The sequence below is a fragment of the Amblyomma maculatum genome, chromosome 1, assembly GCF_055883805.1.
Source record: "Amblyomma maculatum isolate TAMU_Amacu chromosome 1, ASM5588380v1, whole genome shotgun sequence".
NCBI lineage: Eukaryota > Metazoa > Arthropoda > Arachnida > Ixodida > Ixodidae > Amblyomma > Amblyomma maculatum.
Window position 1 is genome coordinate 44,718,540 of NC_139344.1, and position 19,817 is coordinate 44,738,356.

General features: G+C 46.6%; 1 protein-coding gene across 5 annotated transcripts in view; it reads right to left on the reverse strand.

Annotated features, from left to right (window-relative positions):
* The window catches only part of LOC146202247 (glutamine--fructose-6-phosphate aminotransferase [isomerizing] 2-like), a 62,508-nt gene that overhangs the window by 38,386 nt on the left and 4,305 nt on the right, over window positions 1-19,817 (reverse strand). For 4 of the 5 annotated variants that reach the window (XM_084588047.1, XM_084588046.1, XM_084588045.1 and 1 more), the window contains exons 2-7: window positions 8,276-8,383; window positions 4,487-4,576; window positions 4,269-4,394; window positions 3,365-3,552; window positions 2,503-2,564; window positions 2,330-2,409 (exon numbers count right to left, since the gene is read on the reverse strand). In XM_084588047.1, coding sequence (XP_084444173.1) covers window positions 2,330-2,409; window positions 2,503-2,564; window positions 3,365-3,552; window positions 4,269-4,394; window positions 4,487-4,576; window positions 8,276-8,383 — 654 coding nt within the window. Of the gene's footprint in view, window positions 1-1,658; window positions 1,677-2,329; window positions 2,410-2,502; window positions 2,565-3,364; window positions 3,553-4,268; window positions 4,395-4,486; window positions 4,577-8,275; window positions 8,384-19,817 lie in introns of all 5 variants that reach the window. The other variant, XM_084588048.1, reaches the window with a different exon arrangement.

The following is a 19,817-nucleotide window of genomic DNA, read 5'->3' on the forward strand; positions in this document are numbered from 1 at the left end:
ACACAGGTGTAAAAGCCAGCCACAAACATTTTGCAAAAAAATTGTAGGCTAAAAAATCAATCTTTTTAGAGTCCTCCAATGACAGAAAATGTCATACAGTAGAACCCCAATATATAATAAAACTAATATAGTGAAGTGAAACTGCAGTCCCATTTTGCCTGCTGCAGACAACTGTTCAAAATTTTTTGCTTTATAGTAAAGATATATTTAATAAAAATAGTTATAGTAAAGAGCATCTGGCCACTGCAACATGCTTCCCAAGAAACCACAACGAGGTATGCATACAATCTAGGATTGCAGGGAGTTTTTCTTTGGGGCAATAAATAACCAAAAAGCTATCTCTTTCTGAGATGTCTTAACCATAAAGCTAACGAGATTTGAGGAGAAGCAAGCTTTGCAAGTGCCTATTGGAACTATCAGGCAAAACATGAAGTGCAAGGAAAAAAAAAAAAGTAAAGCCAGCTACAAACATGGAAAAAAGGCAGCACAATCCACTGTGGAAGTAAAAGACAGTAAAACTGCAGTAAGAAGCAGGAAACAGAAGAAATGGGCATCCTTCACAGCACTGAGCAGCCTGAAGTAAGAGGCAGAAGCGGCAAGAAGCAGAGCAGCGGGGCATAAGGAGTGAGACGTTTTGCCACACCTGACAGTCATGCACGTTCCTGAACTATTGCCTCTTAGACGACATTGAGACTGCAGAAGACAATGCCATGTTCATATAAAAGCTTTGGCCTTCACATGAAATCAAACTTTCGTAGTAATGTATTCATGCTAGTGGTAAATCAAGATTGTAGTGCTAATATAGAAAGTGATAACTGCAAACATAAATGAAAATACCACATATAGGGATGATAAGAGAAGGAAGGAAAGTATTTTTTTAGTGTTTTTTGTACAAACCAACAAGCTGTGTTTAGTAAGGAGCAAATTAATTACCAGACGGCATCTTCAGGGCCATGCTACCACCAACCACCGATATTATAAGGACATATAGTGAAAATTTTTTCGGTCAGAGTGACTTTATTATAGAGGAATTCTATTGTACTACATGGCTACTATACATGTTTGAGGCCATTCCATCTATGTTGCCAACAGTTTATGAAGCACGTAATTCATGAAGTAACGAGGTTTCTTTAACAACTGCAGAGGTGTGCAGCTTTCCATCCCTTGAAACATAATGAATGCATCAATTAAATAATGACTGAAAATAATGCCGCAAATAGAAGAGATAAAAATAGCTAGTATCCGAGGCCAGAGTAAGTCATGGAAACTATCATGGAAACTATAGTTTCCATGCAACTAACATTTTATGGGGTGAATGGGCTGAATGCATTTATAACTGGACTCAGTGTAGGCAGGCAACGCCATCCAGAACTATCCCTCCCAACTCAATTTAACTGTGGACAGGTTCACCAAATTGAAATTTCATATTCATTGCACTACACGTGACTGTAGTACAACAGTTGTAGTATAGCACAATCATAGCCATCATCTGATGAATAGAGAAATCGGCAGAGCTAGATTAGGAGGTTTGGTTAAAACGCATCGTGTCATGGCCCCTTCAATACTCCCGTGCCATGAATGAAAGAACCCGTGAAAGGAAGTAAAAAAAAAATGAACACACAACAAAAAGTGACACTGATTACCAAAAACTTACGTACTGTGATCCATTGTTAAGGCTGGTTGCAAAAATATAAGACAAATCACATTTATTTTAGTACATTAGCCAAGAAAACATGACATACCACAGGCAGTATAAGCTAGCAGATAGACTCAAGCAAATTTAAAGCAGAACTAAAATGAAAACTGAAAAAAGTGCTACCATAAATAATACTATACAAATGCAGAACTTCATTTGTCACAGAATATATTAACCAGAACCAGGTGGTCGAAATTACTCCGGAGCCCTCCAGTACGACACCCCTTTCCCTCTTTCAGCTTTCATTCCCACCTTCCCCCCTTCCTTTATGGAGCGGGTCAGGTGTCCACAGAACAAATGTGACAGATAGTGCTCCTTTCCTTTCCTGTGAACCAATTATTATTTTTATTATCTGACCTTAGTTCTTGGATGTCCACTGAGGGATCGGCGCCTTTTCTCCTTAGACAAACCATAGCTCAACAAAAAAAAAAAAAAAATGGCAGCAGCTCTCAACTAACAGTTCCGCCACTTTTGCCGTCATCTGAACTGAACATGCACATAGAATATATGCCAAGCATAAGACTGTATAGAACATTAGAACAAATTACCATTCACCAACCTTAAGTCAAACACACACATCTCGATTTCAGAATGCAAAAAGAAGAACAGAGGAAGAACGAGAAAATGACTCACCTTTGCTATATAATACTGGAATAAACTCTGTTGAAAGATAGGACTTAGTCTTCAGGCCAACCAGCAAGGGGCTTCCCCTCCTTCAGAAGAGAGAGAGCCCACACATAGTGAGGAACTGGCAAGTGATGGCCACAGACAAGGATTAAAATGGGCGACTCTTCACTTTCACTTACCTTGTGGCAACACACTGATGTGGAAACTTTTTGCTCTTGAACACTAGTGCAAAAGCTCCCTCCTGAAAAGCAGGAAAAATCATTTTAGTGGGCACGTAAACACACAAATATACAGTGAGCCTTCTTCATCTAACAAACAGCCTAGAAAAGCCACCTCTGCTAAATACTACAGATTAAACTTATGAAATTAAGCACGGTATTAGAAAATAATATAAAACTATAGAACTTGTAACATAAGCTTGAAACATCTGTTGCCTTTGCCTGTGACGAAAGAACACAAGTGACGCATCAGAGAATGTGTACACGCACACACCACAATCATGGATAAAAAACGCTGGACGATAATGCTGGCTTTGTGTCAGCAAACAACTTAGAAGAAAATTTTTAAAGAATAAGTGTGGATGTTTTCACAGTCAGAAACACTATCATTCAGCCATATAAGCAGCCTAGGCGAGCATTCATGTGGACTTCACCTCAGCCATGCATGACAAACCCAAAGTTAATCCGGAGTCCTCCACTACGGCGTCTCTCATAGCCTGAGTCGCTTTGGGATGTTAAACCCCACAAACCAAACCAAACCTTTCAATGCCCTATGAATTATTAGTCGTTGGCAGGGCCAGAAAATTAGCGCAGCATGCAACAAAATACATGCAACCAAGGCTGCTCAATTTTTCTTTTCACCTCTTATTCATCTCTCCAAGTACAGTAGTGCTTAAAGGAAGTCTCTGACATAAGGTTCTGAAAACAAACTGCCTTGATAGATACATCACATGGTGATGTTCCGCTGCACCTGTGTCTGTGATAAAATCCATACCAGTTGTGAAATCATCAGAACAGATAAGATGGCAGGCAAAAAGCTTACCAGCTGCTGGATTACTTGTTCCACCAATTCCCTAAAGGACAGGTCGGGGTGGGTGTTATGAATGTGCTTGATGAATTTTGCAATAACCTCCGTGTCTGTGTCAGACTCAAACCGACATCCCCTTTGAATAAGGAACTGCTTGATGTCCTTGTAGTTGGTGATTATACCGTTGTGAACAACCACAAATTCTGGATAGTACATAAAAAAAAAAGGGGTTACACGATTTACAGGCAGCATTAAGAGCTAGATACTATATTGTTTGATTGCTGAAGAAAAGCAAGCTTGTGGTATTCTGGTCTCAACCAAGATAAATACGTGGCTTCAGCTGATAGAAGACACGACAATCGTAGGGACATGGGAGAAGCCCTTGTCCGGAGGTGGGCATTCAATTATGATTACACCACTTGCAAGCGCAATATCAAACTCCAATCATATGATGGCACCTCAATAAAGGAACCACTAAAAGTAAAATATAAACATAAAGCAAACACACATTACATTCAACACTGCTTTTCTTCACAACATTCCTGGACGCATACTGCTACTTCAATACTCTGGTGCCCTTTGTAGTCTGTACGTCAATATCAGATGCCAGCACAATGAACAACATGCTTTCACTGCAAAACTTTCTCTCAACTATTGGGCTCCTAAGGACCAGTTGATACCAATTTTGCTACAGCAAGGACCCTATGCAACACCTATATATCCATTTTCTTGGATTAATAATTGTAACAGTTATGCATTGTAATTTCTACACTGTCATATGCACAAGTATTTAACAATGAATTTACTATGAGAGTAAAGAGCAAATATTATCTTAAACACTAACCTTCAGCAATAAATGAATAAACTGTACTGAGCCTATTTTCCATGCCTGCACCAGACAAACTGGCTGCATGCCTACCATTTTCAGGGTCAGAACGCTGTGGGTGGCTGTTGAGGTCACTGGGAGCACCATGGGTTGCCCAGCGAGTGTGTGCAATGCCAACGTGTGTGAGGTGCTCGTGGTCCATGTCCAAGTCATCCTTTCCTGCAACGCAATGTGCATTAGTACTATTGGCCATACATACTGCCTAAAAAAAATGCAAAACTATGCAAAAAACCAGGGCAATATGAACTCACGCCATATGGCATCCTCAAGGACCTTCACTTTGCCTATTCTGCGGATTATGGAAACATAACTGCCTTGAGCATCTCCATCAAATGCAACACCTGAATAGGGGAAAAAACGAAAGCAAGTTAACACCTAACACCTTCACACAAGCTGAAAGATTGTGCAGCAGAATGAAAATAAGCAGCAAAACCATTACTAAACAAAGTTAAACAAGAATCTAACTGAATGGTTAAAACAGACAAATGCAGTTGACTCAATATAATTCAAACTCACGTTACTGGCATTTTTGACCAATTCAAATGAATTTAAAAATTTGGTTGGCCAGCTATATTTTCAATTCATTTCAAAGCCACTTGAACCGTACCACGGTTTAGCCTAATTTAAACTCTGTCCTTGCGTGCGAGAAAGTGGCAGCCGAAGTCTGATATGCAAGGTTAAAGGCGCCGCTTTGACTGAAAATTCGTGGTCGATAAGACAAATCATTGTTTTAATAGTTCCAATGTTCCTGGTCAAGAATGAACCAGATTAATCCCGTAAAAGATTGTTGCTCGCGCAAGTTCTTAGATGCATGCAACGGCAGGTGCGACGACACGCAGTAACGGCCATCGGAAGGCCATGTCGCCGCATAGTTTAGTTTTCAGAGTTTCACTTCTAGACCGCGCTGACAGCAGGTCTCGGTCGTACACAAGTCAGCCAAGCCCAGCCCAGCTGCACAGCTTCGGATGCTGATCAGCACGTCGCAGGTATTTTATTTATTTATTTTTTTTGCCTTTTGCTTTAAGGCCTCTGCTGGCGCCCAATGCCGTCCCACGCCCTCACCTCTGTCTGCGCACGTGATTCTCCCTCTGCGCTGTGGACAAAGTTATTCTTGGTATCCTGATACAAAACAATAGCAAGAATACTGCCACCATCACTAAGCTTACGGGGATGGTTCATCAAACAATCCGCCTCATTCGCCGCATAGCCAACCGCCATCGTGGCATGCGTGAGCATGACCTTGGGCAGAGGAAGACAAGGTTAACGCCCTCATCCAACAGGCGTACAAGGCTGCCCTCAACTTACCCCACTACACCTCTAATGAACGCCTTCTTCACATGGGCATCCATAACTCCCTGGCTGAGCTCACGGAAGCCCACCGCTCAGCCCAGTTGAAGCGACTATCACCTACCATCACCGGCCGCAACATCCTTGATCGCATCCATCTCTCACCTCTCGGTCACTGTTCTACACAACATATACTTCCCCCTACGACATCCCCTACCTAGGAATATGCACCCAGAGCACCAAGTCGCTCGCCACAAGGCACGCGCAGAAGCTTACGTAGACGCTGCCTCATACCCCTCCCGCCCTGAGTTCGCTCTCAGCGCTGTCTCCAACTCTTTGCAACTGGTCGCGGCCAGTACAATTCTTGCTTCCACTTCCCTGGAGGTGGAGAAGGCGGCGGTTGCCCTTCCATATCTACCTAAGCCACCACCATCTTTAGCGACTCTAAATTCGCCGTGCGGAACTTCGCCCGTGGTCGTCGAATCTGTGGCCCAGCCTTCCGGTTCCTAGCCTCCCTCCCCCCACTCGAACACTCCATTCAATTAATATGGGTGCCCGCTCATATGGGTCACCCAGGCAACGAAGCAGCTCACTCTTTTCTCGAGGATACGTCCGCCGAGCAGGGACTGTTACCGCCTGGGGAGATGCTCGCGAGCGCATGGTATCGTATCACGAAATCTCTCTCCATTACCATGATCAACGAACCATCTACCCTCCTCCTCATAAATCTCTGACTAAGCTACAACAGGTGAAGTGGCGCCAGCTTCAGTCCCGTACATTCCCATCCCCTGCTTTCTTAGCTTTGATCCACCCAGGACTGTTCTCGCTGCAATGCACCCTGTGTGGGGCATCTAAAGCAGATTTTAAACACATTATGATCGAATGCTCGGAATTCCACCCTCCAGCCACATGACAACTCTCAGACCTCGAGCGATGGGAGGCTGCGGTGTCGAGCTCTGACCCGGCCGTTCAAAAGCGGCTGACGGACTGGGCTTTGGAAGTCTCTGAGAAGCGCCAGCTTCTGGCCACAACACGTAGCCAAGAGCTGACCCGTCATTAGGATGTAATCACTTAAGGCTCCCACATTGCATAAAGTTTTTCACCACCACCATTATGTTTACGTTATGGAGCTCAATCAAGAGAAAAACAACTAAAATTAGCAAATCAACTTATTTCTTATTTTGGGTGGCACACGAAGAAATTTATCGAAGGCCATCAACATCAAATGTGGGTCCACTTTTTAAACTAACTTAATCGGCAATGTGGGCGTAAGTATCGAACATCAAAAAATGAATGCCTGAGAGCTTGTCGAGTTGGCTTTCACGCATTGTATAATTACGAATTGGCGTTGCTGCGCTTGGTGTTGCCACCAAAATCAAGGTAACTACCTCTACATCCTCAAACATATGAATGTAGTTGACGCATACAAAAATGCAAGCGACGTCATGTACTTTTACGCAGTTTATATGTGAACAAAAATATGAGGTCTTAAAGTACTTCCTAAGAGAAGTAATGCGACAGCATATAGGCATACACCGGTCACCTTTTTCACAATTGTTACAAGGTCTTCAATGGATTATACTCCCTTAATTGCCTTGGTAATTCAGTTTAATTTCAAAATTTCGGGTAACTTGATGGGTAATACTAACCCGTCCCTTTTAATCCACACGCTAATAATTTTTAATAGCCACATTTTTGGGTGGTCCAACCAATTTAGTGGGTTACTTCTGAAATTTCTGGAGTGGGCTAATTTTTCTTTCTTTGAAGCGGGGTGGGTCCAACAACCAAAGCTTAGGCGTGCACCCCCTTTTAGAGGGTTCTTTTGCCTGTTTTCGAATTTGGAGCTGTCATTTGATTGGTTCCTTGATGTGACGCGAGCTCGATAACCTCCCAACTCTCTCAACCAATCGGAATTTCCTAACACAGAAAACAGGGTTCACTGGATGCTTCGTTGCGTAAAAAAGATAGAGGAGGACCATTATCAGATTTGTATCCAGCACACGCTGGGTTGAGGATTGCATATATGCCGCTAACATTTAGTGCCAAGCCGCATGTGCCCCTCTGCTGAACAGCATGATATAGTGGTGCTCAGAAAAAAAAAAAAAAAATATTCCAAACACAAGGAAATGGTGGCGTCAATGAACAGGATTGCAATATCCTTTTAAAGGTGCACTGAAGAGAATTCTGAGCTCTTTTTATGGCGGGAAGTCGATCTACATGCTTAGAGAATTCCTGTGAACTTACTGCCACGTGTGGCCGATTTCTTGATTAAAAGTCCTGGCACCGCCTTTTTTTTTTTTTTTTGGAACGTGAACACAGTTAGCTTGGTTCAGTTCAGCTTTGTTTCGGTGGCATGTTCTATGAACAACACATATATAGTGCTTTTATCAAAATATTGTGTCCTGTCAAGAAACACCCACAAAAGTCACTTTAGGTGCCAAATAAGGATTATAGTATTTCCATTGGCCACCACAGAGTGATGAGGTAGAGTCTCGCAAAAGCAAATATGCAGTTCACACATACTTTTATTTCCGTGGGCTTAATTTGCAGCTGTGCAGTCTTCGAATTAGGCTATTTACTTGAGGGAGCCCTTAAAAAAAAAAAAAAAAAAAGAAAAAAAAAAACCCAGCAACGGGAAAAAACTTTTCCTCGAGTCTCTCTAGTGCATCTGCAGATGTCAGTTGAAAGTTCTTGAAGATAAGAGCAAGAAACAGGGAAGGGCAACTGCTGCGCAATGGTTCATCGCAACTTGCCTGCAGAATCATAGCCTCTATACTCCAGTCGCTGGAGCCCCTTGATGAGGCATTCCAGTATTTCCCGCCGGGTCTTTGGTTCGAGATAATTGAGGTAGGCGAAAATTCCTGCAAGAAATTCAAAAACCAATATTAATCACGCACGGCAGCATGCGAACGTTCGGGGAAACGATCTGAGCTTTCTGAGCAGTACTAGTCAACAAGAGCGACAACCAGGAAATTTTTTTTTTCTATATCGGGCACGCAATAGCATTCCTGTGAATTACCGAATGTTTATCTAGGTATGCGGCGAATTAATTAGGCACTTTGTATCAACTGCCGGAAATACGCTAAACTGGGAACGAAACGTGCCTTGCAAGCTACGCAGCAAGGTAGACGCACCTACAAGGAAGGCTCACGTTTATTGCATTTTCCCTTTAATTATCGTTCCAATAAAACGTGCTACTGGTATACGCGTGTCCAGGGCATCGCCAGAGGCAAGACAAGCTAGCGCAGAAAGCAACAAAGAAAGGCCTCCGAACGAAAGGCGCGAGGCGAAAAGTGCACCGCAGCCTCAAGACAAACGCGTGATAAGGTGAGCGGCACAGCGCTCTGCTTCCAGCCAGGTAACATTCGCGGGCACGCGGCAGGTGGAGAGACCGCGTGGTTCACTGTGGGATGGTGCGCGCAGCCAACATCGATTGAAGCCACGTATAATATGCCGGATATGCAAGCCAGTAAAAAAATGTTCCCGCTTGTAAAAGTGAGGAAACGCGTTCACTGATATGAGCATACTGCAGCTGGCGCGCCATTTCCTCGTGCGGAATCACAACGGGCCTCCATGAGGCAACAGATTTCAGCTTTGCCGTATCAAAACTGTGACGCAACCGTTCACTTTGCGCAGCAGCGTTCCGGGTGGTGTCATAACATTTCGTCGCCTTTCCACCTGCTAGTGAAGGACAGCTTGCGACAGGGATTCCAACCGAAGACATCTGTCTGTGCCTCCAATTATACACCTTCATCATAACATTCCGTGACATAGTGCAGCGGGCGCCGTCATAGTAGTAGAAAAAGTAGAGTCAGGGACAAAAGTTTGCGGGACGCGAGTTCACGGAAAAAAATATTTCTGTGCGGTCGGGCAAAATATGGATAATGAAATGTGCTTAATCACGAGGGGAACATGCACGCCCCGTTCAGAGAAAAAAGTACGAGAAGACAAACTAGCGAGGCAACGAAGATATAAATGTTTTTCGACAAATCCGAGTCCCGCAAACTTGTCCCCGATTGCAGAGGGCATCGCGGTACCGGTCACGTGACTGCAGACGCCAGAGGAAGAAGCCTAGGGAGCGGGCGTCGCGGCAGCCCATCACTCGAGCGAACTTTTGCGTTTACACGCGTAGGCGGTCCCCAGTGTTTCTGCTGATTTCTTTTTTCCCCCTTTTTTTGTTAAAAGTTTGGTCTCGGGGCTCCCAACTCTCCCCGCTTCGTTACGAAGCGCTTTCGGGTTTAAGTGCACTTTGTAAAGCTCCGTTACATCTAGCTGCGGACTCCGATGCGGTTCCGCTGCCACTGCGCACAGAAGCGACGTCGACGCGAGAAAAACTGGCCTCGCTGAGATTTTCCAGCTGCCATGTAAACCCCGGCAAGCACCCAGCCCGAATTTCTCTTGCGAACAAGGAACCTCCGCGTCCATTTGGGAAGGATGGAACGGAATAGCGTGCATTTCCGTTTACTTATGTCCGCACCTGTGCCTTTAGCCACAAGTTTCAATCTGACAAATCTCTCTGGGGTGACCACCGAGACTCTCCCGAGATAAGGGTACCGGGAGGCCACGAGCGAGCGATATCTACCGCCGCGGGGGGGTGGAGGGTAGGGGAGAAGCGCTAGTAATTTTTCGCAGTCAATATCGAAAAAAAAAAAAAAAAAAAAAAAGAAACGAATCAAGGGGGTGCTTTCAGAAAACCAGGGACTGGAGGGAAAAACTGACACGTACTGCAATGGAGCGTAAAGCACGCAACACAAGTCAAAGCTGACGTTTGGAACTAAGAAACTAAATGCGAGCCCAATACCCCTTTTTATGTACGAATGAAGCTAACCAACTCGCCCTCATTTTTGTACCCAGCTGCAGGTACGGAAAGAATGCGATTACTGGAAGTACTAGCGCAGTGAGTTGACTCAAAAGCATGATGGGCATTGTAGGAAGACGAAGCACATTAGAAGATGGCTCCCTTCCGAAGGAGTCAGCTTTTAAAGTCGGATAGAACTGAAGTCTGCAATAATCGACATGCACAATTCCTCCACGACAGAAAGTAGTCTTGTGAAGGCTTTACTGCTTGCCTTAATAGCTAACGGCCAAGGCAAATTAAAAGCGCAAGAAATTCGATGCTTCTGGCTACTGTCTATTAGAAAAAAAAAAAAAAAAAACACGATGGGGAGGGGGTAAAGACTTGCCTGGGCTAGTTTGTTGAAGGCTAAGTGGCGAAAGAACAGCGCGAAAAAACGAGGACGGAGGAATACACGCCCTGTGTTTGCGTGTGTTCCTTCGTCCTCGTTTTTTCGTCTCTTTGGGGATGGGGGATGCATGAAAGGAGATTTCCGCACAGAAAAACTTTTGGCCCCGTAATGCAAATGCCAGTAAAGGCGGTTAGAAAACAGGGCCGCGATGGAGCGGGGCAAAGGCGCGCTATATCTTTGCGTAATGGTCTTCGCGCAAGCACAGCGATACAGCAAAGCGCAACGTATGCGATTCTCGTTACACCTGGACTTAACCGATAACGCGACAGTCCTGACAATGCCACAGACATCAGACCTCGCTTCGTGCCACACGAGAACGTGCAGCACATTATCGCGATGAGCTTACAGGGTGTCTCAGGGAAGACAAAGTAACATTAAAAAAAAAGAGTGTCCTAAAATTATCCTCCTAGTGCGATAACAGCCGGGGACGCGGCGGACGTAACGGGTTCCAAGTGCTAATTACCTAGCTAAATGACCAAGATACGGACCAAGATTTGCTCTTACATTTTGTTATTTCATTTGTATGCCCCACTCACACAATACTTCGAACAAGGAGCCTGTGAGTTATTTGAATAAATAAAAAATAAATCTGTTAACTGCTCCGTCTGCTGTTCGACGGTAATGAGGAAATTGTGCAGGGTAATCAATGCGTCCGATATCTAATATTAAATGTTTGAAAATGTAACAGTCTGCGACGTTACATGTGCACATCCCGGGCGTCCGCCGGCCGCAGAGCCACTGCCGTGGGTGGACATCACTCATCGCGTCACAAACACCAATCCCCTGCTTTTTCGCTCCGGGCTGGTTTGAGGAAAGTCGCTATCCGACGAGCATTATGCTTTAGCTGTATTCCGAGGCAATTCCATTGAACAAGTAGACGTTGCAGGCATGTTTTCGAACCTGCCAAAACTGAGGATTGTTCACACACACCCGTGTGGTGCAGCGTGGCACATGTTTTACATTGTGGATGATGTGCATCCGCTAAAATGCATCGGAAACAAGCTCCAAGGAGCTCTTGAACTTTTATTTGCATCGTTTGGCATCTGTTAGACAATACACCGTGTACCCCGACTGCAAAGTAGTCTTCGCTATGCTAAAACGCTATACTGCTCAAAAAGCGGCCAACGGTACGCTTTCTGCGTCGAATTCAACTAGGAGTATGCAACTACGGTGTCATTAAACTTCGCTTCTAATGAGCCCTTCACACAATGGTCGCGTAGCTCTCCAGTTAGTCGTGCAACCTCGTCGACCATGGTTCGTGCTAACAGTGCTAACAGCACATGTAACAGCATTTGGCGTAATCTCTTTAGGCTAGCTGCTCATGCGCTTAAGTCGTCGCACGTCAACGTCAAGAAATCTGCGCGCAGACGTTCTTTGCACGCTGGATGAACCTGATGGTAAACATACGACTTCAAAACCCGGTTACCGACTTTAACGTCCGCAAAAGAGGCCTTGTTCACAGGCAACCCGAGTAAAATGGAGCCAAGCTGGTGAATTATGCATGCATATGGCACCTAAAACGACCAATAAAATGGTCATGTTTACGCTGGCACACAAACGGCCCCTGCAACATCGGGAAGAGGAAAGGGGGGAGGGGGGGGGGGGGGGGTATACTGCTGTACACGTAAATAGTGCGAGTCGGCACGGCGTTCAAACGAAGAGGCGAGCCGCTTGGCCTCGCAGAGGAAGAACCAGGCCGATCCTTGAAAACAAGCTACGAAGACGGTTTAGTAAGCACAGGCAACAGGAATCGAAAACAGGGGGGGGGGGGGGGGGAGAAGGAAAGAGGCGCTCGTCAAAAATGCCAGATAATGGGTCACAAGCTTACGGGGTGAAAACGAGACGAATAACCTGCCGCCGAGAACGCGCCGAGAGGTCAGGCGCACCGGTTACGAAAGAGACGCGTGCCTGAGAGGCAGCGATCTCCGGAGTGCCGATGGCAAAACAAGTTTCGGTGTCACTGAACGGCCCGACGTGGGACGGCGGGGCCTGACAGGCGCCCGTCCCGGCCTCCTTCACTTTCGGGCGCTTGCTGACACCGAGGATGGAAAAAGCGCCAACGCCAGACGCAGGTAGCTGGGCTAGTCGCACGCGGCGCTAAGAGGCTTTGTTCGTGGTGAGGTGGAAAGCTATCAATGCAATGCGACAGCTTCTACAAGCGCGCTGTGCACGACGACATCACACGGGTGGAGATTGGGGGGGGGGGGGGGGGGGGGGGGGGGGGCCTCGAGGTTTTCCGCTCCAAGCTGCTTCCCAGCCTGGCTGTCTTCGATACACGTATCTAGAGATCGCTCAAAAAAGTCCGAGAAAAGCGCTGCTATGAACGAAATGACGAAAACAGGACGGGGGACTCGACATAGCCGCCTCTTTTGGTCTTCACAACCAACAACACCTTTGTGACACTGGCGAAAACCAGTCGCTCTCGACTAACTCGCGCGCGTAAACATGACAGAGGAGGTACAGAGTTGTAGGGTGCGCCGGCATACAGCAAGGATGCTATTTGAAAGCCATCCATAAGACTTAAATGCGCTCCGCATATTGTCTCACATGAAAGCGACAACTGCTGGCGCGGCGCAAAAAACCTGTCTCGAGCGGCCGAGACAGGCTTCCAACAGGGTGGAAATTCTTCGCCGTGTCGCTGCCGGTTATCGCAGAATTGCGCTTGATCGCTTGCATATGAGCCAGCCGTAAATGTGGGAGACACGTGCCACTGATGTAGCAAAGATGCCTGCAGTGCTCGAGACATAACCATGCAGGCACAGCAGGTGACCTTCTCATGCACAGTGCTGGGCAGAGACAAAACTGCCCTTGGCCTTGCTGAATGCACGCACGGTGGTCCGTACATTTCGACTCGACAGTCAAGTCTCAGGTGTTGTACTGCGTAGTTCGAAGAGTAATCGTGCGGAAATGGTGAGGGATATGCATCTCACCTTTCCCTCCGCCAGCCAAGCACTTAGGAACTGCACACGCGCGGACACCAACTGTGGGCAACGGAGACATTCCTCGCAACTGTCAACAGCCTACACGTCAGACACCTGCCACGCCCCAGAACTTCTGCAGGCGTGTGAGCAATCGTGCTGATCAGAAAAGAAATAGATACAAGAGGACTCATATACTGCGAATTCTTGCCTGCCACTATCGTGCGAAAATCCTCCCCCAAAACCCTACACGCGCGTGGAAATTTCCAACGCACGCCATAGGTGTCTGTACGTGGGGCCGCGGACCTCCTTGCCAAAGCATATGTAGACTACCGGTTGGGCGAAATGCGCCTTTCACCTCCGCGTGCCACGGCGTCTCACGTCTCACTCTCACCGGCCCACCACCGAGTGCGCCTCAGACGCGTGGCCTGGTTCCCCATAGACATTTCATTCCCCGCGCTCCCGTTCCCCGACACTCGGTGAATCAAAACGGCCCGACTGACAGGCTTGTCTGAGCCGGTTCCGTCTTGCACTGTGCCGGAACTGTGCCGTCCATCCAGCAACGCAGAACGGCCGCACTGCGCCTTCGCGCGCACCGCTATGCCGAGGGTCGCGGCGGTGAAGGATCGGACGTAAGCTAATCGAACGAAGCAACGCCAAAACAAGTTCAGCCGACGAAGGCAGCTAGTCGAAATCCGGCCTCAAAGGCGATCGGGAGCCGGACGCCCAAGGTCGTGAAATACAGGCGCGAATGCAGACTTCCTTGAGATGGAAAACAGATCGAGGCACGCACGCTGCATCCTTGCAAGTCTGAATACGCAACTATGGTGATCTGTCACTACGATCATGAGATAAGCACGTGCACGCACAGTGAGACAAGGACACAGTGCGATTCTCCACGAAAGCAGTGAGGACGGGAACAGTGGGTACGACCACCTGGCACAAGGCTGACCATTTGACAGCTTTCTCCTACACGCTTGTTCAGAGAAGATGGAAATGCGCAGCGGATGATTAAAATATGCCGTTGCAAAATAGTAAAGCATGTAACCTCAAATGGCGTGGTATACGAGGTAAGTTTAACGTCCCAAAGCGACATAGACCGTGAGGGACGCCACAGTGGAGGACTCCAGTGATTTCGATCACCTAGGGTTGATTAGCGTTCAGTTCGCACAGACTACGGGCCCTTTGCGTTTCACCTACATCGAAAAGCAGCCTCCGCGGCAAAGATCGAACGCGTGTCCTTGGGACCAGCAGTCGAGCACCCTAAACACTGAGCTACCTCGGAGCCGCAAAGCCACCGCAAATAGTCAATCCCGCGATGAAAGCGGGTTGAATTCACAGCATACTCCGGTGAGCGTTGGATTGCGAATTGGCTGTGCCCTGAAGTACGCGAGCTGTCGTTGGCAGATACACAGTCCAAAACATTTGAACAAATGAAGAACAAAGCCAGACAGTATTATCTTTTAGTTCGCAGCAACCAGCGTCACGCACACACGTGAAAGATTATATGAACGAAAAAAAAAATAAATACCAGTGAGGAGATGGTTGGTTTGTGGGGCTTAACGTCCCAAAGCGACTCAAGCTATGAGAGACGCCGTAGTGGAGGACTCCGGAAATTTCGACCACCTGGGGTTCTTTAACGTGCACTGACATCGCACAGCACACGGACGCCTTGCTTTTCGCCTCCAGCGAAAAGCGGCCGCCGAGGTCAGGATTAGATCCCGACCAGTGAGGAGATTTGTGATAAGCCCATCCCCTATTTTACTGGTGGTCACGGTGTACTGGTGGTACATAATTGCGCTATCTAATGCTAGTCAAATGTGACGCAAGCACTGCGCAAGAAATGTCGGCCGGCGCGGACACAGCAAGCGCAGTCTCTTCCGTATAGGTCATGATGTGCGTGTCGTTATTGGTGCCAACTTCGGGGCACACTATTTTCTGCACCAATCGGCGGTTGTTTACTAATGTCAAGTTGCACTAAAATCGATGATTAAGCATCTCGCTTTCTGTCGACCAACGCCAACGCTGCATCTTCAATTGGAGACAAAAAAAAAAAAAAAATGATGGCTAGGTGCCCGGAAATCCACGCTAAGCAGCTAAATACTGTATAGACTCGCGTGAGAGCCGCGCTTGAGCAAGGATCGTTCCCCCAACTTCGCAACCGAAAATGTGAAAGAAAAAAAAAGGGGGAGGGAGGAAGGAGGCTGGAGGACGCGATTGTGTTAACGGCTCCCGGCTGCAGCGCTCCTTGAGGGTCTTCGTTCGACTACATCCACGTCGCTACTCGCTTAATCACTAATAGTTTAATGCGCGCCTCTATTATCTCGAACATACCCATTCGCACACAGTATTATAGTAAGCTACCACATAATGTGAAAGACCATCCTGCATAGATATAAAGCTCTGCTTTAACCGCCCCGCTCTAACCAATCCGCACGAAACGTCGGAAGGTTCGATTCTTAGCTTGCAGGAGGAGCTGCCCGAGTTCTGACATGTCATGCGGTCTCGTGACGTCGCACAGCCAGACGAACACCCTGGTTCCATCAATGGCACTTGCGAACTGCTGCAGAGTCATGCCAGAAATTTTTCGCTCACCAAAATCGACGTCGTATATATATATATATATATATATATATATATATATATATATATATATATATATATATATATATATATATATATATATATATATATATATATATATATATATATATATATATATATATATAAATTTTTTTTTTTTCAGAACGAGGCTTTGAACGCAACACGAATGTTGGATGTGTAGAAATTGTTCGTTTTTAAGCATTTTATAGCATTATATCTGTATATGTCTCGGTGGCCACATGAGACAGTCACCAGGTGCATGAGAGTAGTCGAAACTGGACTTTCCATCCCCTTGAATGGCAGCGAAAGCGTGAGCGGCAACAATACCCAAACGAACGTCATACGGACTTCGTGACAAAGCCCAGACACTGGCGTCACCTGCTGGCTGGATTGTACAGGGTCGTCCACTTCTAGCTAGAACACGGTCACTGCTTTTAAAGCAACATTGTATCTGACGCAGGAAGATATCGATGCAAAGCGATGCAAGCACACAGAGACACGGATGTGCTGCTTCACATGGCCAGTCACTTTAGATTACTGCGTGGCCGGGTCGGATGCAATGACACCTTGAAAGCAGTGACCGTGTTATAGCTAGAAGTGGACGAGGCTACGTGTGCAACGACAGAGTTAGCCTTCGCAATTCTAAGGCGAGATTGTTAAAGATTCCGTTCTGCAGAAAATCCGGCGTTGTGAGCGAAAAGTCACGGACTTGGCTCTGGCAGGTGGTAATTAATATATAGGTTATTTGGCCAAGCGCTGATTGGTTACAGCGTTCTATGACGCAGCGAGACCACATGGCATGGCAGGAGCTGACAATAGGGCTTCGTATATAATTATCATCACGTGTTCGCAGACTACTATCATTCGACTGAATTCGGAAGCATTCGATCGAGGCCCGCGCTCAAAATGCTGAGCGTTGCCACACAAGCTGGACAGGCAGTTTCGGTAAAACTGTCGCCACGGAGAATTCCGGTACCGTGCAATGCCTAGACCATAACAAAAAATCTGAAAAGAAAATAAAGTTGGACGTTACAAGGGTTATTTGACGTCTCATGTGGCCCCTGAGACATATCCAGACATTTGCACCTGGCCAGAAAGAAGCCACGAACCCTGACGGGTACCAGAACCTAACCCTCCCTTCCGCCCTTTGGGGCAAGAAATTTGATTTCCTCGAACAAAGGACGAGAAAATGAGCGCACGGTGTGCGTGTGAACGTGCTTTCCAGTTTTAAGAATTTACCTCCAAGTTCACCTTTCAGATTTTGCGAGCGGGGCACTGACCTCTGCAGAGGCGGGCGCCCTTTCTTAGCTGAGGGCCGGATTTTTCGATAGTTTGCAGCATACAATAGTGTCTCATTTAACGAAGACCGAAGTCGGTAATGGAGACAAGTTATTCGCTCGCTGTCGATACCGGCAGCCAGCTGAACTTCGGCTATACTTCGGCGGCGCAGAACGGGAATTTTATGCCAGTTCACCTCAGCAGCCCCATCTCCCCCTCCCCACATGTGCCACATGTCACCAGGTTGGTCCGAATGGTGCTGAGAAGAAGGCTTAGCGCCCACAGGAATACATGGAACCAAAATACTTTCGAGCAGTTTTTCTGATTTCACAGAGCACCTATGAAGCCGTTATTCGGTGCAGATTAACTATGAACATCGGAAAAAGCATTGTGAAACTACGCAACCTAATTAAATAGTCTGAGTATATTTAAAACACCGCGAAAGGCATGCGGGTACAAGTCAGGAATACGGCTCCGAAAACACTTGGAAGGAAAAGTTATGAAAATAATTTTCCGGTTTCGCAGAGCACCAGCAAACTTGGTAGGATGTTAAACGTTAGGAAATGTATTGAAGAAAAAGTGCAAGAAAGTATGCTACATCATTTTTACGCTAATCAGTGTTAAAGTACATCAATAATGATTATTGTAAAGACAGACTTACCTTTGAAAAAGTAGCTATCCGCTGTGTGCTGCTCGCGAACGCAATAGCTTCTCGTGTTTTCCGAAATGCTGCCGCGCAGGTTACATTCGCTCTTAAATACTGCCGCTTAAATGATTCAAAATTTTAAGCCGAATTAAGGCGGCCCTCACAAAGCACGTAAACGAACCGCGCGCAGGAGCAGACGACCAAAATGCCCCGTCTGCTCGCACAAGTGGCGTTCGCGTACTTACGTCGACGTCCGCGCTCGAATAGAGCGTCGTCTGCGCCGCCGTCTGTTACAGAAGGCTGTTCTCTTTCTTTCCCTTGTCATGAAGTCTGACAAGCGATTTTTTTAATGTAATTTTCCACAGGCTGCACACCTTGAACGACCGTTATTAGCAAGCGAATTCAGCGCACATGGCAATATGTCACGCTACAAGAGAAGCTTGCGGGATTCTGAGAAACACCCAGAGGATAACGCGCCTGTCGGTGGTATGTACGGTATGGCTTCACGGCACAGATTTTTAGCCGTGTTTTAAAAATAGACTGCCTCTGCGGTGACGTAGCATACTTTATCGTAGACTTCTTCCAAACTTTCGCCAATGTTTAAGTTTAGCTACCAGCCACTTCTTGTAGTGCTCTGCAAAACGAGAAAAATGCTGCGGTGTTTACTTGTGTTTCTATGGGTCGCCTCCCTAAATTGCATCCCCGCAAGTTCTGCGGTGTTTTAAAAAAAACTACTCGCCTCTAAAACGGCGTTTCATGTTTTCCCAATCTGTTCTAGGATGTTCATGGTTGCTCTGTACCAAAAAACATAGTTGTCCCGTGAAATTAAAAAAAAAAAAAACTGATTAGAAATTTTTCGCTTACATGTAGTCCTATGGGCGCTAAGCCTACTTTTCACCCCGTCTGCTGCGGCGTAGCGAGCGCCCCCTTTGTAAACACGGTGTTGGTCATATGGGGAGCATGCACATATGTCACAATGGCGGCCATTTTGTGGTGTACAAGGTGTTGCACAATTAGACGCGCGCTGTAGAATGCTTCTCCCAGCTAAACCGCGGAATCCTTGCAGTTCAGATTTCGCACAGAAATCACATTTTGTCGCTAGTATTTTTTAATACTAAATTTGTTTGGGGTACTTGCCTGATTCGATCAGAAGAAGTTAGATGTTCCCATCGCTTGCGGCGGCGGCGACGCCAGACAAACCGCTGCCCCAGCGATGGGACTGGCGGCGCCACCTCATGCTGCTTACAACAACTCAAACCTTCTGCCAGAAACGTTCGCCCCCTCTTTTCCTGCTACAGAGTTGTTGTAAGCAGCATGAGGTGGCGCCACCAGTCCCATCGCTGGGGCAGCGGTTCGTCTGGCGTCGCCGCCGCCGCAGGCGATGGGAACATCTGACTTTTTCTGATCGAATCAGGCAAGTACCCCAAACAAATTTAGTATTAAAAAATACTAGCGACAAAATGCGATTTCTGTGCGAAATCTGAACTGCAAGGATTCCGCGGTTTAGCGGGGAGAAGCATTCTACAGCGCGCGTCTAATTGTGCAACACCCTTTATGTAGCATGACGAAAGGCTTCAGGCATATACCTAATCGGCTTAACATC